The sequence below is a fragment of the Thamnophis sirtalis genome, unplaced genomic scaffold (assembly GCF_051295495.1).
Source record: "Thamnophis sirtalis isolate CommonGarterSnake01/CBP01778 unplaced genomic scaffold, rThaSir2_p1.2 scaffold_1, whole genome shotgun sequence".
Lineage (NCBI taxonomy): Eukaryota > Metazoa > Chordata > Lepidosauria > Squamata > Natricidae > Thamnophis > Thamnophis sirtalis.
The window spans coordinates 141525225-141542329 of record NW_028261381.1 but is presented as its reverse complement, the minus strand read 5'-3'; the positions used below and the strand labels follow the sequence as shown (position 1 = coordinate 141542329).

Below are 17105 nucleotides of genomic sequence, written 5' to 3'. Positions count from 1 at the left end.
AGTGACAATAATATAAGTTATTGGAGAGCAAAGTCAACTAGTTTACTTTCTGATAAATGGGTATTACATGGCTGGTTGAATTCATGTCCACTCATTAAATTTTGTCAGATTTCAAAGGCGACTATAATGGATATATATATATATATATATATATATATATATATATATATATATGTGTGTGTGTGTGTGTGTGTGTGTGTGTGTGTGTGTGTGTGTGTGTGTGTGTGTGTGTGTGTGTGTGTGTGTGTGTGTGTGTGTGTGTGTGTGTGTGTGTGTGTTTTAAAAAGGCAACTGAAAATTGTAATGTGGAACGTTCTTATTCAGGGTACCTGCCATTTAGCACTGACATTTACCAAAATACCTCATCTCATCCCCAAATAATCAACATGGTATAGTCACAGAGCAAAGTCAATCCTCAGCAAACCACTTTTAGGGATTTCTTTATTCTTCATTTTTATTTCTTTGTTTTGTCCTAGGTTTCTGGAAACCTAGCAGTTCCCCAAATGTATTTTTATGTCCATCGTGAATATGGACAATGTTGCTTTGAGTAGGATTAGTTCTTAAGAATAACATTCTGTTCTGTACATGTAGGATGTACTGCAGTGTTGACATCCAACCTCTTTTATAACTTAGAAGTCATCAGGTTGATATTATGCAATAAGGATTGCTGGATTTCCACACTGTACTATTTCAGGCTTCAAGTGAAGCATCCATATTTGATTCTCTATCTTTGTAAATAAAAACTTCTTGCATGCTTTAAAGCTACTAATTTATTGTATACCAGGAAGATAGTGATGATGCTAATGATTTTGGAAGACATCCCTGCACAGGGAGTAAGTATGGGTAAACATTGTGTTTCTTGCTTCAAACTTAACATACAGAGTCCTTTATTTGTAAGTCTGGAAAAATTAACCATTTACTGCAATAATAGAAACTAAACCAGAGCACAGTATAAATATTCCTTTCTTTTTGGCTCTAAATCACTGTTGTTTCTTGATAATAATTGTTGACTGGATCATTTTTTCCAGCCCTGAAAATCAAGCAAACCTAACTGGAGGTGTATGGAGGTGGGAAGTTCCACCTAACTTCATTTTAATTTGAGGGTTGTTCTCTAAACCAGTTTGAGATCAAGTACTTATTTTTCAGACTGACTGGACAATAACTGTTGCCACTAAATTTTAAATGAATTAGCATTAATTTTATGTAATTAATATTAATAATAGTTATTGTGTGTTTACCTCTTATTCTTAAGCTGCTGTCATGCTTTTTAAAAAAATAATAATTAGAGTTAGTTTATCTGGGAAACTTTGCATAGGAGGTTCCCTTTAGTCCAAAGTACTAATGCTACTGTAATAAGCCTGTTAATAAATAACGCATAACTTAAGTTTAATTATGATTGTTATACTTGGGTTTAACAATCTACTTATAGTAAGCTTGCTCAGCAAGTTTTTTTAAAATAAAATGTATATGGTGCCTTGCAAGTAATTTAGCCTCTGTCAATGAAATATCATGAGCTTTAACTATGGGTGGCAGGTTTATAATAGCCCACATAGTGAATCTAATCTAAGAGTGCCAACTGGCCTGGAAAAACTCGGTCTAATCTATTATTGTGGATCTACCACAGCTTGATGTGCAGAAACTGCAGGTGCCGATATCCTAAAGGATAAACAGTTATTATTACCTGAAATTGCTGATAAAGGAGCAACTTAAGGCAGAAGTCTGAAGTTTGATATTATCAAAAGAGTTTCTGGTTAGTATTCACTAATCGAGTGCTATGTTAGCACACTGCAGTATTGTTTGGAAATCTGACAAATGCCATAGAAGGGGAAATTTTTTTTTTCTTAGTTAGCTTCCTTACTCTACTGGTCTCACTGGTGCAACAGGAACAGCCCGATATATAGTGAAGTACTAATTTTCCTGGTACGGAAGTAAATAATTTGTACATATTCTTATAGGACTTTGCAGGATTAGCAGTCTTCCTCACCTTTTAACCTCACCTTTTAACCCTGAGTGTTTAGCTTTGGGAGAAAGTTCAAAATGTTAACCTGTTGGATTCATTCCTGATCATCACACACACACACAGTGTGTGTGTGTGTGTGTGTGTGTATGTGTGAACACCAATCCACTCAATCTGCATTTCTTTCAATGTCAATAAATAAAACAAAACACTTCCTCTCCCTACATATTATTTTCTTTAATAAACACTTAGAACAAAATGGGGATATTAAACAAATGACTACAAGCAGTCATTCACAAGGCTAGCGCACCTTAGAAACATCAGTCTCAAATGACCATCACTGCAGCTAGTAAAGGATGGTGGTGTTTGCAGCTTAGTATATCTGAAGGGCCCCAGTATGATCCTGAACTGGATTATAATCAAATAGGGATTTTTCAGCATTTGTAACTAAGCCATAAAGAGTAGACGTGTAAGCTAGGAAGATAGATGACTAAAACACAGAGGGCTGAAGAAGTAAGTGGAGATTTGTTCAGGCAAATATCATTGTTGGGTCTATGGGATACCAAATTCAGAACAGTGTGAGCTTGAAACAGATTTCTCTCAGGAGAAAAAAGCTCAACCAGAGAGCCTTTCATCAGCTTCTAGCAACTGATTTATTGCTGTTGTGAATGAATTTTAGGCCTTTGTAATAAAGGTGAAATGAAAAGGAGGACAACCAAATGAAAAGCGACGAGCCTGGTTATCTTAGCAGGATGGTCAAGTTACCAGATTCATTGTAGCCTCTTTTTTAAAATAAAAAATTGAATACTACTTCTTGTGGATTGTGGAAAGGATGTGTGCTTCTGTCTTTTGTCTGCAAAAATTAGAAAAGATGAAAGTGTTGTGCAAAGCATTGTAAAAAAAAAATCTTGAGTTGTCAAAGGAGAAGGTTAGACAAATAATTTATACTGCAACTCAGTTTGGTGATAGCTAAGATTCAACTAAAGGAAAAGAGAATTCATTATGATTTCCAGTGATTTATGCAGTGTCCCTGCAGACCTGCAGATACTATTGTCTGGAGAGGAACCTTCTTGAACAAAAGGGCAAAAGGACTGTTCTCTTGAATACATTCTTGTTGCCTGGCAAAAGTATTAAGTTAGACAGCAGCCTTACAATTAATTCTTTATCTCAAGAGTGCAGTTGAGATCTATAGAATGGGTTTGAGCAAAACTAAGTGTAAGATGAATGGAAAACAACATCAGGATACTTAATCAGGGTTATCCATCTTTTTAACATTGATTGCTTTATATCAAAGCTGTTGTAATTAAATAAAAACAATTAACAAACAATATCCTTCCTTCTGGTTTTAGTGTAAATGCCATTGCTTATGAATCGAAACTAGTTTTATCCGTACAAAAAAGAAAAGGAAACAAGTGAGTTCAAAATACAGGAAGGGAAGGAAGGAAACTTTTGATCAACTGTTATCAATAGGAAGAAAAAAATGGAATGCTTGAAATTTCATAGACCATACAATAAACTGGAATATTGATGAAGAAAACCTCACATTGCAATGTTTTGATAAAAATCCACATGAGAAACACCATGGGTTGGATGTCTGAGCAATATAGCAGATTACTATGGAAGATGCTGGGAAGTCTTATTGCTCAGTGTTATAGGACAAATATTGCACAAGCTCTTAGTATTGCATGGCTGGAGTTATTTTAAGGTGTTGGAGTCAGGAGTTGTGTTTGTGCACACTGAAACACTTTGTTGGGATTGAATCTCTAGCACCATACAGACTAATAGCAAGGGGGGGGCAATGGTTCGATTTATATAAGATAGCTTTGCATGTTTAAATCGAAATTTTATATTCACCTTAATATAGGTAAAGGTAAAGGTTCCCCCGCACATGCATGCTAGTTGTTTCCGGCTCTAGGGGCGGTACTCATCTCCGTTTCAAAGCTGAAGAGCCAGTGCTGTCCAAAGATGTCTCCATGGTCATGTGGCTGGCATGACTACATTCTGAAGGCTCACGGAGCGCTATTACCTTTCCACCAAAGAAGTTGGGACAAGTAACGAGAGCTTACTCCGTTATGCGGTGCTAGGGATTCGAACTGCTGAACTGCCAACCATCCTGATCGACAAGCTCAGCCACTGCGTCCCTTTTACCTTAATATAGCAGACAACAATCATTTTATGTCTAATGCTACCATACATATATTTCTTAGAATGAGGTATGTAACACAGAAGATCTTAAAGATTAGAGGTAATGCTAATGCTACAGTAAAGAAGTAACGGACGTTTCAAGAGAAAATGAAGATGACCTCATTTTGGGTCTATTGTAGGAATTAATTACAAGATTTATGTCCAGATGACAAGGGAGTCTGAAGCAATTAGCGCTGTCAACTTTATACAAAACATTAATACCGTAACAAACTGTTTCAATTTTTCTCACTAGTGGAAAAGCCACTAATCGGCTTCTTTTTTCTTCTGGGTCATGTGACTAATGTTATCAAGATTAACTGCAGAGGAAAGAAAAGAAGCTTAAATGACTTGAGACTGCCCATCTGGTCATTTTAACCCTTTCCTGTTCATTAAAGCTATGGAATTTCCTGCGTCTACAGGTGACTTACTGTTCTATTCTATATTTTAGGATAGGTATGCTAAACCTATGCTAAACTATGTTTTGTACTACCAACGCTTGTTGAATTTGCTGGTTTATTAGGGCTATTGGGACCTAATTGTCTGGTTGCTCACAATATGTTGAGCCACAAACAAGCAAGGCATACTGCACTCCATGTGATGTATAAATCCTGCTTTAGTCTCTCTCTCTCTCTCTCTCTCTTCCCTCCTGGCCATTTCTTAATATATATCTGCCCCATAACATGCTAAACCAAGAGCTTTCCCCTCTTTTATTGAAACAATAACAATAAGGACGACAATCATAGAAAAAATGAAAATAACAATGAAAGTAAGTAAAAAGAATTTGAGAAAGATGTAAAGATTTTAAATATCCACATTCGACGTTATATTTTGTTAAAATAATGACTTGTCCAATAAGCCATAGTAGTATAGTTCATGAATTGCACCAAGCCATAAACTGTAGGGTACAAACTGCAAATGGTTAAGCCAAAATCAAATATACTGCAGTATAGCTTGGCACAGTAGCTTAAATTGTAGGTCACAATCTCTTGGGAGTCACAACTTACTTAGAAAGTGTATTGCATTTTTTTGAAAAAAGCCTGAGGCAACAGAGTTGAGCTTAGGCTTTTGAGTATTACTAAGTTTATGAATCAGATTTCCTCCAAAGTCTTTTCCTCAGAACGATATGAGAGTTCTGCAAACCAGTTATACTATTTTATTTTTTACATTCTTATTTAGGTGGTAAAACGTTACTTTTCTCAAAAATATGTACTGTGACATCCTAAGCAGATTGGCATGGAACAATATATCCATTGTCATTTGAATGTCTGTAATAGTGTATGGGTCAGCAAAGTTTATTTTTTTAATCCATTACTTAAAACTTATCTTTCAATTTTAGTATTCTACTTGTTGGATTGGCAACTTGAGAAACAATCCACTTCACATTTTTGAATGAGTACTGCAGAAATTTGTGAGACTTGGCTCCAAAAAGATACTTTTTAAAATAGCAATAGCACTTAGACTTGTATACTGCTTCATAGAGCTTTACAGCCAGTGGTGGGATTCAAATAATTAACAACTGGTTCTCTGCCCTAATGATTTCATCCAACCACCAATACACCAAACTGTTCAGGTTCTCCTGAAGTCGTGCAAACTGGCTGAATCCCACCCCGTTTACAGCCCTCTCTAAGCAGTTTATAGAGTCAGCATCTTGCCCCCAACAATCTGGGTCCTCATTTTACTGACTTCAGAAGGATGGAAGATTGAGTCAACCTTGAGCCTGGTGAGATTCGATCTGCCAAACTGCTGGCAGACGGTGATCAGCAGAAGTAGCCTGCAGTACTGCACTCTAACCACTGCGCCACCGTGGCTCATTATCTTTGTTTGCCTCTTCTTATGTGTCTACCAGAAATAAGAAACTGATTTTTGTATAATTGAATTTTTCCCTTCCTGGTTGATTTTTAAATTGTTCTCCTGTAATAACCATATTCTAATTCATTGTTCAACTGTTCCTTAGGGATCCATATAGTAACAGGGGTATAATTTAATTATTGATGTCTTTGTCATTTCTTAGAAGATTTGAATCAGAAAGAAATGATATATCTATTTTCCATACTGTTTTACTATTTCATTTTTCTTATTTAGCCCTCTTAAAAGGCAGCAGTTTTAATAAATTTTTAAATATAATTTGTCACTTCTTGCAATGATTGTACAAAGTTGCCTTCTTTATTTGTATATTGTAAAAAAAGTTGTCTTCTCTCTTTCTATCTGCAAGATACATTAGGTGTTTCACATTTAACTATTGAAGTACTCCACCAAACCACAGATTGGGTTTCTTCACCTTTTATTTCCTTAGGGACAGTTCCAGGTCTCCTTCTCTATCTTTTGCTTCTACTTCTAAGTAATGCAACACACCACTGCAACAACCAGCAGTGTGGATTTCTAATAGTATATAGTATGTTCTTACTAATACCTTGCAAGCTCATTTTTCTTGAAGAATTCCATTCACTTGTTTGCTTTCAGCATGGTGAAGATTGAAACATGCGTGAGAATTGCAGTTCAGCAGTATTGAAGAGACGCAGGCTCCCCCATCCTGCTGTATTGCTTTTCCTTTATCCACTGAGTAGGTAGTTTCTATAGTGTAAAGTCACTAAGCTACACTTCACAGGTAGTGCTTGAGCTTTCTGAAATGTGATTGTCTGACATGAGCTGGTGTAATACTGTATACATGTCAAATCCTTCCTAGTTGAAGCCTGATAAAATTCCTGTTGCAATGCTCAAAGGAGATGTCATTTCTAAAGTTGTGACTGTGAGACAGATACAGAAGAACATACAGGAGAGGTTTTATCGATCATTTACAGACTGACTTGAGACTGCTGAGCTTTCATATAGGACTAGTGGACCACCTTCTCCAGAAGTTCAGAAACAGATGCTGAGGGTTGCCCTTAATAAAGCGCCTACCATGTCTCCTTTGCTTATAATAGGGTGCTATGTGTTTGAATGGGAAATAGATGGGAAGTGAGACTAGTGAAAAATTCACCATCACGTATTGCCTGATAATATACAAAGGTCATGTGACACACTGATCCATCCACCCCTCTTTGATAAGAACAGTGATACCACATCCAAAGACAAGAGCTGCTGAAATGTTCAAAAACATCACAATTTATTTAAAAATATGACACCGTCTCTAACGTCTTCAGGTTTACCTCTTAGTAATCCAGATTATGAGCCAAGGCTTTGATTTATGTTTTTAATTCTGGTTTTAGTGGAGTAGCAAAGTTCTTGGTGTGCACAAACTAGAGTCTGGTACCACTTTTTAAGACTAACAAATTTTTATTATAAGTCACAAATATTCATGAGCTATAATGCATTAAAATCTTACCAGACACTTTCTAATTAGTGTGGAGAGTCATTTTTGCTTGGTTGTTTTTTTAATCAGCTAGAATTATTTATAATTCACCTGACTGTAAAATTCAAAGAAATATTTTCAATATTGTTACATTTAAAAAATGTATTCCAGATTTCAGAGATGTGGCAAGTGGTTCATATTTATGACTGTGCTGTATCCCAAGGTCATGTGATCACTTTTTGTCACCTTCTGACAAGCAGAGTCAATGCAAAATTCACTTAACAACCAGGTTACTAACTTATCAACTGCAGTGATTCACTTAACAACTGTGGCAAGAAAGGTTGTAACAAATGTCTTAACAAATGTCTCACTAAACAACTGAAAGCTTGAGCTCAATTGTGGTCATTATTCGAGGTTTTCCTGTACAGAATTTATGGATTAGAAGTTTATTTGTGTTTTTTGAAGCAACCAGCTTCCTAGAGGAGAGTTTGCCAGAATACAATAGTCTGTTTGGTAGGGTTGTGCATATACACATGAATGAGACTTGTTCTGTATTAAGACTAATTCATTAACTTGACTGGCAGAATGTTTATGAAGAGCAAGTAATAAGGAAGACTAGGAGTAAATCTGCCTCTTATAATATTTCCAGAAACACCCTACCATAAATCCAATTCCAAGGGAACATTAGTAGCTCATTGAACCCCTCACCTACCTGGCCTGAAGAGGTAGACATATTGATAATAGCTGATCTCTATTCCATGAAGCAAAGTGGAAGTACATTTTATTGTACCATGGCCTATCACTTTCTTCCTTTGTGTTTCCATTGTCAGTAAGGGCAAAAAAAGAGAGGCAGCAGCAGTAAATAAGAGGGGAGGAACTATGGTTGGGAAGATTGTTCAGAGCTGGTTGGCAAGTGTTCTTTGAATACCAGGCCTGGCAGGGATGAGAAGAAAAGGTTTGTTTATTTTGAAGAATGGATGGTGTTTGTTCAGTCTTATGAACTGGATGCTTCCTGAGCTTTTCTAGATTTCCCCATCATTGAAAATAAACAGATGTACTACAATTTATAACTCTTTGCTTTACCTATAGTAATAATTAGGAAATAACTTGTTAGCTGGAAAAAAAAACCTTAGAGTAAAATGAGGTCAAATTATACACCACAACAGATGGAATATTTTAAAATCTGCATACGTTTATGATAATTACAAAGTATCTTTAATGAGTTTAATTCTAATTCTGCAAGCAAAAATTAGCTTTTCAGATGCTCAGGATAGGGAAATAAAAACTATAGCCAAGCATTTTCTAAGCCAACAGCTAGAAACTGAAGTAGTTATTATAGTTTGCTTTTTAGTGTGTGGAATATACGGTAACTTCCAAGCTCCTAAACTCTGTGTGATCACACAAAATATCTTGTACCAGTGAAAATGATTCCTCTGCTACCTTCTAGCCAATAAGCCAGCGATAGAACCCTGATTCTCAGCAGTTTCAGCCGCAGTGAGCAATACTAGGGGATGATGGGACTTATCCATTCTTGTAGTCTACCAATTCTGTAAAAAACAGAAACGAGAAAAAGGCCTCAACAATAAAGACAGCTGCTGTCTGTTTTTTATGAAATGCATTAATAATAACAAAAATATTGACAAAATAATAAGACCAAAAAAAAAAGCATGTACAGGGATTGTCCTCCAATTACAACCACAATTGGGACCGGAGTTTCCATCAATAAATGATGTGATCCTTTAATAAATCATCATGTCACCATATCCAGTTTTACAACCTTATTTGTCATGGTCGTTAAGTAAATCACCACTAGCATTAAAGAAATAATCCTTACCCATAGACTTTGCATGTCCTCAGCAGCCGCAACCATCATAAATAGATGCTGGTTGCCAAGCACCTGAATCATGTTCTCATGATTTTGGGGATGCTGCAGTCATCATAAGTGTGAGGACCGGTTATAAATTACTTTTTTCAGCACTGTCACTGACAGAAGCCTTTGACTTTGATTGTAAGTCAAAGGCTACCTGTATATACAAGCAAATAAGTTTACCTATAACAGTAATTAAGCACAGAATTAGTATCATAGGTCATTGCAGTTCTTTGAGGCTTTCAAAACATCCTGTAATATTGGCTGTGGACACTGTATATTACTGATAGACATTCATTTATTTTTTTATTTATCTCCAACCTGGCTCGTCTAGAAATGCACTCATCACGGCTGTCATTGAATCCATTCTTTTTGCTGTTGATCATTCTTGTCTCTTTTTTCCACCTTTCCCAGCACTATCAAGATAGCAAATGAAATGTGCAAAAGTATGATGATTTGACCCTCATTAGTTGTGCCTCAAATGAAAACTCTGAGTTGATTTGCTCTGTGATTCATTCATTTATTTTCTTGACTATGCCCAGACATCATCTCCAATAACAAAGTTCCAAAATATCAATACAGTTTCTCTCCTGCTGCTTTCCAATGCTTATTTCCATAGAATGCCACAGGGGATACCATTGCCTGAATGTTTTTGATCTTTGTAAGCTGCATAAATGCGAGCCAGATGGATGTACCAGTTAAGGCACCAGGCTAGAAATTGGGAGACTGTGCATTCTAGTCTTGCCTTAGGCACAAAGCCAGCTGGGTGACTTTGGACCATCTCATTTTTTCTCAACCCTAGGAAGAAGACAGGGCAATCCACTTCTGAAATCTTGCCAAGAAAACTGCAGGGACTTGTCCAGGCAGTTGCCAGGAGTCAATATTGACCTGAAGGAGAAAAAAAAACCTTGTACAAATAAATATAAAAACATGTAATTAATGAGATCAGAGAAATGTGAAAGGAAACCAGGTTTGATCTTATCACTAACATTTCTCTGCCAGAAATAAAACTCTGATAGAAGTTACAATGATTTTTCAACTTGGCTTCCCAAAAATAATTGCTGTGTGGCAAGACACAGGAGTAAATTATGGTGTACACTCTGCTTTCTACCTATTTCCTCATTATTTCTACTATGTATTTCTTTCATTAGAATTGACATTGTATTTGGGACTTTAGTTTCCTCTAAGCTTGTAAATAAACTCACAAAAGCTATTAGCCTGCAAAGTATTTAGTGGCCTCCTGGGGGCTTGAAAAAGGATGAAGTGTTCCGTGCTCTGCATTTCTGTGAAATGTGTTGCTTTCTGAGCTAACTTAGGGACAAGTATTCAATTTCTCCTCTGACAGCCAGCTCAATTTCCTGGGTGCCACTTCATATATACATACCCCTATTGTTCTTGTAGACTCTGTGGTTACCAAGCTACTGCTTGAATATAAACACTTTGTGGAGGTAATATTCTTGGCTCGTTTCCAGTCCAGTCCAGTTACATGTGAATTGACTCATACTATCAGCTTCACTAAGAAGGCAAGACCAGGAAATCAACTCTACAGGAAGCTTAAAACCACCTTTTCCATCTTATACACCAGCAAATTAATCAGATGTCTGCCAAGCTGCTTTCAAATGTTATCCCATTGTTTTGGACTTGTTTCAGGCTCTTTTGCCTAGGAAAAAAAATTAATGGGATAAATAAATGCAAAACATATTCTTTTATAGACTTTAACATTATAATAATTCAGAGTAAATTCACAACAATAAGACACCCTTGTTTTTATTTTTTATTTTGATCATAGCCTCATAATTATAATTCCAAAAGTTTCTTTCCGTTACATTAACACTTACCATAATTTGCATCTGTGGAGACCTTGATGCTCTCTGAGCTTGGTTGTTTGCTTGCAGACATTTAATTACCTGACTAGATAACACCATCAGTGCTCGCTGCTAAGTGCCCAAATTTTGATAATGTAACCATGGGAGTGCTGCAATGCAGCTTTGAGGACCAGTCATAACTAACCATTTTTTCATTGCTTTCATAATAATTTGAATAGTCATTGAATGAATGGCCATTAGGTGAGGACTGCTCGTGTGCCAATTTCTATATTACAACATATGTATAGGCTGGATCTAGAACTAACTTGGCTTAATTTTAATTTAAATGTGCAGGAACCCTGCTTAATTGTTTGAAATCTGTAACAGGAGTTGGCAGTGTTATGTGAACGAAGCCAATTACCGTTTACTTATGAAACAGTGATGAAATTAACTATGGCTCTGTCCAATGTGTGAATGAGATCACTGTGATGATAGGTACCAAGGTTTTTTTTTGTTGTAGAATTTCCTCCCTCCCTCCCACCCGTGTTCCATTCACCGTTTGTAGCAGATGACAAGATGTTGGAGATTAATCTTGCTGACAAGATGTTGGAGATTAATCTTGAAGAGAAGCAGATAAAGGGCACCAGGTCACACTTTTTTTCAGGCAATTTGCATCTGCAGCAGCATAATTCATTCAGTTTTCTTTCCTGCCACCCTATACTGACATAACACGCCTAAGTGAAATTGAATGGCACAATGAGTGTTTTGCTTTTCCTTATGGGAGAGAATGCAAAGATCTAAATAGTTATTTCATTTAAATGAAGATTAAGGTCTCAAGGCAGTGGTTTGATTGAGTGTAACTCTTGTAGCTTCCGTTATTGGAGCTGCTGAGCTGTTCTTTGCCTAATTGGCTGCTAGAAATATTTTGGTACATCTGTAAATGCAGATGGAAAATGTTCTTGTAGTTATCAGTAAGCAATGATTTTAGTATTTAAAAACGTTCTGTTCTCTTCCTAAAAGTATGTGTATAACTTTTTAAAAGATGATTTGGAGTGTATATTCTTCATGGTGAATATAGCTATTATTTTTTAAATTTATAGATAGTTGGCTAAAATATCTGATAAAATAGATATTTACTGAGCATAGCAAAAGTCATTCAGAATAAATAAGGACAGAACTGACTAAAACCAATACTGTTAGTGCTAAAAGCAGCCTTTCAAATTATGCAAAATTTGCTGAATGCACAAAGCAAAAGAGGTTCCAAAATGGCTTCATAACTAGGAAGACGATAACAAGAACTGTACTTGACTGCAATGCAATCAATGACAATAATATCAGTTAAGGTTCAGAATAGTATGACAATTATCTAGGTTTCTGCACTAAGGGCTGATACTGAAGGTTATTGAATTGAATCTCAGTATTTCTCACAACTCTGTTGTGGCAAATGGAGACTTTGGGTTACAGCAGGCTTTTTTCAGTTCTGTGTTTTGTGTCCCCCTTCTTTTGTTAAGTCTTTAAATTTAATCTGAGAAACACCACTGATTTTGCAGGTGTTGTTCTTTTCATGAGAAAATCCTAAGTCTAGCAGTGAAGCTATCTTGCCTGACTTTAAAGTACAATCTCTTCTGAAGATTAATCTCTTTCCCGCCCTTTCTTCTTTAAAGATTCATCTTCCAACTACATCAGACAACTTGAAACGAAAGTCAAACTGCTAGAGGATGATAACAAACTTCTCTCTCAGGTAGGTGGCTCTTCATTCCCCCCCCCCCCTAAATACAATCGTTTAATAAATAACCATATTTTTATCCTTAGCAATGGATCAAGCTGACCCTGAGAATGAAGAACACTAATCTTCTACCATTAATGGTGGGACTGAAACAAGACCATTAAAAAAATGTTAAGCATTTGGGCAGTATATTGTACGCATTTAATGAATAAATAGTGACATATAAATAAACAAGAAAGGCAGTTTGGAAGAATAAAAGAATATGTTTTCTGTTTTGGTGGAAAAATGTGCTGAGACAAATTTCTAGGAAGGAGGTATCTATTTCAAAATGTTCCTGTTAAATTTTGTTAAAGGTAACATTTCCAAAGATAAAAAGTTGCTTTCTGGGGTTCCCCCAATCGAATTGTGCATATCAAGATTTTGGGGAGTGTTGAATTTTGGGAGACTCCCTCAGATTCTGAGATTGCAGAGTTACCCATGCATATTTGTCATCAAAGGTGCTGTTTGCAACAACCTCAGGTTTAAATGCCCCAGGACATAAATAGTAGGGGGAGTGCAAGTTAACTCTTTATCTTCTTTATATTCCACATTGAACACATTCTAAGAGATTTTTTCCTAAGAGTTCTAAGAGTATTTTCTAAAATTGAAGCTTACATCTTGCTTACTCCTGCTGATTTTTATATTATACCAAATTTAATAACTTTATTTAAAGATAAATTGCTTTGAAGCTGTTTAAAGGTTACCAAACATGCTGTTAAAGATCTGGGAGGAGTCACTACTTTCCTTTTTGGCATAATTTAGGCCAGGTTGGCCACTTCCAACCTGGCCTAATTTTACTCCCAGGGTATCTTCATATAGCTACAGTATTAAAAGTTTAGTTCCTTTTGCAGCTACCATTCTAAAAATCTCTTTCCATTTAAATATACCAGTTCCCTCATCCTCCCAAGTAATTTTTCCTTTCAGCTACTAAACTCATTCTCAGTAGCATTATAGAAAATTATGAAGTTTATGAAAATTACTGATTTTTTTTAAAAACCTAGATTGTGGTCCCCAAAATTAATGATTCTGCCATATATTAGGCCATTGGAACATAACAATCCTGTATCACCTACTCTGAACGGCAGGTCTTTGGATTAAAAGAAATGTTGTTTACTAAATATTCAGCAGGATATAGTCAATATGCAATAGGACACAAACTTAAATTTGAAATCTTTCATATGGATGCTTCCTTTTCACTTACTGTAAGCACCTCTAGATGAAGACTGAGTTCCCAAATCATGCTAAGCAATAATATTTATGGGTTTCAATGTAATATGTTTTGCACACTCAGCAAATTATGGTTTATTAAATAAACTTTGTTAAGACAAACCTTGATATAATAAAGTTATAAACCAGATATAAATATCATAAATTAAAGATCTGATATAAAATTAAAGGGAAGAACCTTTTGGTTTTAAATGCAGGTTAAATGTTATTGGAATGTATATGTTCTGTTTATTTTTTATGCATAATTTTTCAGAACCTAGATTCACATAACAGGCTAAATCATAACATGGCTTTAGTTTTTTCTTAGTGCATTGGTTTAATCCAGTCCCTCTCAGTTGAATAAAATTTACTGAAGTAAAGATAAATATAGTAAGATAAACACCCTTACAACAAAAGTGTGTATAGTCCAGGCTATGGTTTTTCCAGTTGCAATGTATGGCTATAAAACTTGGACCATAAGAAAGGCTGAGCGCCAAAGATTCAGGATTCATAAGCACCAAAGAATTGAGGCCTTTGAACTATGGTGCTGGAGAAGACTCCTGCGAGTCCCTTGGACTGCAAGGCTATCAAAACGCTCAGTCCTAGAGGAGATCAACCCTGACTGCTTCTTAGAAGGCCAAATCCTGAAGATGAAACTCAAATACTTTGGCCACCTAATGAGAAGGAAGGACTCACTGGAAAAGAGGCTAATTCTGGGAAATATTGAGGGCAAAAGAAGAAGGGGACGACAGAGAATGAAGTGGCTGGATGGAGTCACCGAAGCAGTAGGCATGAGCTTAAGTGGACTCCAGAGGATGGTAGAGGAAAGGAAGGACTGGAGGAACATTGTCCATGGGGTCATGATGGGTCAGACACGACTTCACAACGAACAACAACATACATCTATATATTTGGTTTTCAGCTTTTCATTTAGAATCTCAAGGCAGTTGTACATACAGTATCCTCATATTTATATTCCACAATAACAACCCTGTGAGGTATGTTTGGCTGAAAGAGAATGGTTGGTTCAAAGTGAGCTTCCATACTGAGGGTAGACTTGAACTTGAGTCTCTACTCCTAGCACCTTAAGCCCCAATCTGGAGAATATACATATGTAAGCATTTCATAATTTCTGTTGAAATGCATATGATTTTTAAGAAGCCACATTACATTTTAATGTTTTGTGCTGTACTAGTTATTTTTTCAAGCTGTCTTTTTTTTTAGCTTTTAAAAATAGAGTTGAATAAATAGATTTGTCTGGAAGCATGGATTGGGTTGTTGTAACTGGCTTCTGGTACTCTACAGTTGCAAGAAAAAGTATGTGAACCTTTTGGGATTACGTGGAGTTTTGCATGAATTGGTCATAAAATGTGCTCTGAACTTCATCTAAGTCACAACAATAGAAAACCACAGTCTGCTGAACATAATATTACACAAACATTAGATGTTGCCATGGTTTAATTGAACATAACATGTAAACATTCACAGTGCAGGGAGGAAAAAGTATGTGAACTGTTGGACTTAATAACTGGTTGACCCTCCTTTGGCAGCAATAACCTCAACCAAACGTTTCCTGTAGTTGCAGATCAGACCTACACAACAATCTGGAGTAATTTTGGACCGCTCCTCTTCACAAAACTGTTTCAGTGTAACAATATTCTTGGGATGTCTGGTGTGAATCGCTCTCTTAAGGTCATGCCACAGCATTTCAATTGGGTTTAGGTCAGGATCTGACTGGGCCACTCCAGAAGGTGTATTCTGTGCTGTTGAAGCCATTTTTTGTTGAATTACTTGTATGCTTTGGGTCATTGTTCTGTTGCATCACCCATCCTCTGCGGAGCTTCAGTTGGCAGACAGATGGTCGTATGTTTTCCTGCAAAATGTCTTGATAAACCCTGGAATTCATTGTCCCATCAATGACAACAATCCGTCCAGGCCCTGAGGCAGCAAAGCAGTCCCAAACCATGATGCTCCCTCTGCCATGTTTTACAGTGGGGATGAGGTTGATGTTGGTGTGCTGTGCCTTTTTTTCTCCACACATAGCGTTGTGTGTTTTTCCCAAACAACTCCATTTTGGTTTCATCTGTCCACAGTATATTTTGCCAGTAGTGCTGTGGAACATCCAGGTGCTCTTTTGAAAACTTCAAACGTGCTGCAATATTTTTTTGGGACAGCAATGGCTTCCTCCGTGGTGTCCTTCCATGTACTCCATTCTTGTTTAATGTTTTCTTTCTTGTAGTTGTGTCAACAAAAGTGTTAGCATGTGCCAGAGATTTCTGTAGGTCTTTAGCTGACACTCTAGGATTCTTCTTTACCTCATGAAGCATTCTGCGCTGTGCTCTTGCAGTCATTTTTACAGGACGACCACGCCTAGGGAGAGTAGCAACAGTGCTAAACTTTCTCCATTTGTAGACAGTCTGTCTTACCGTGGACACATGAACATCAAGGCTTTTGGAAATACTTTTGTAACCCTTTCCAGCTTCATGCAAGTCAACAATTCTTGATCGTAGGTCTTCTGAGAGCTCTTTTCTGCGAGGCATGGTTCACATCAGACAGAGCTTCTTGAAACCAGTAAACCCACAACAGGTGTGTGTTTTTAAAGGGCAGAACAGCTGTCAGCAACACATCCAATATCATCACACTGATTGGAGTCAAGGTTGGCTCACTCCTGGCTCCAATTAGCTCTTGGAGAAAACATTAGGCTAGGGGCTCACATACTTTTTCCTCCATGCACTGTGAATGTTTACATGTTATGTTCAATTAAACCATGGCAACATCTAATGTTTGTGTAGTATTATTTTCAGCAGACTGTGTTTTTCTATTGTTGTGACTTAGATGAAATTCAGAGCACATTTTATGACCAATTCATGCAAAACTCCACATAATCCCAAGGGGTTCACATACTTTTTCTTGCAACTGTATGTTTTCCTAACTTACATGAATTACAAAAAGAAGGGTACAAGAAGGAACAATAAGCAATAGGTGAAAAGCACGTGGGCAACAAAAATACCTAAGCACATAGGAATATGTAT

General features: G+C 36.6%; 1 protein-coding gene across 2 annotated transcripts in view; it reads left to right on the top strand.

The window, feature by feature from the left end:
• Positions 1 to 17105, top strand: part of CCDC85C (coiled-coil domain containing 85C) — a 167759-nt gene that overhangs the window by 100389 nt on the left and 50265 nt on the right. For both annotated transcript variants that reach the window (XM_014058934.2, XM_087726236.1), the window contains one exon: positions 12767 to 12843. In XM_014058934.2, the coding sequence (XP_013914409.2) occupies positions 12767 to 12843 (77 nt within the window). The remainder of the gene's footprint in view (positions 1 to 12766; positions 12844 to 17105) is intronic.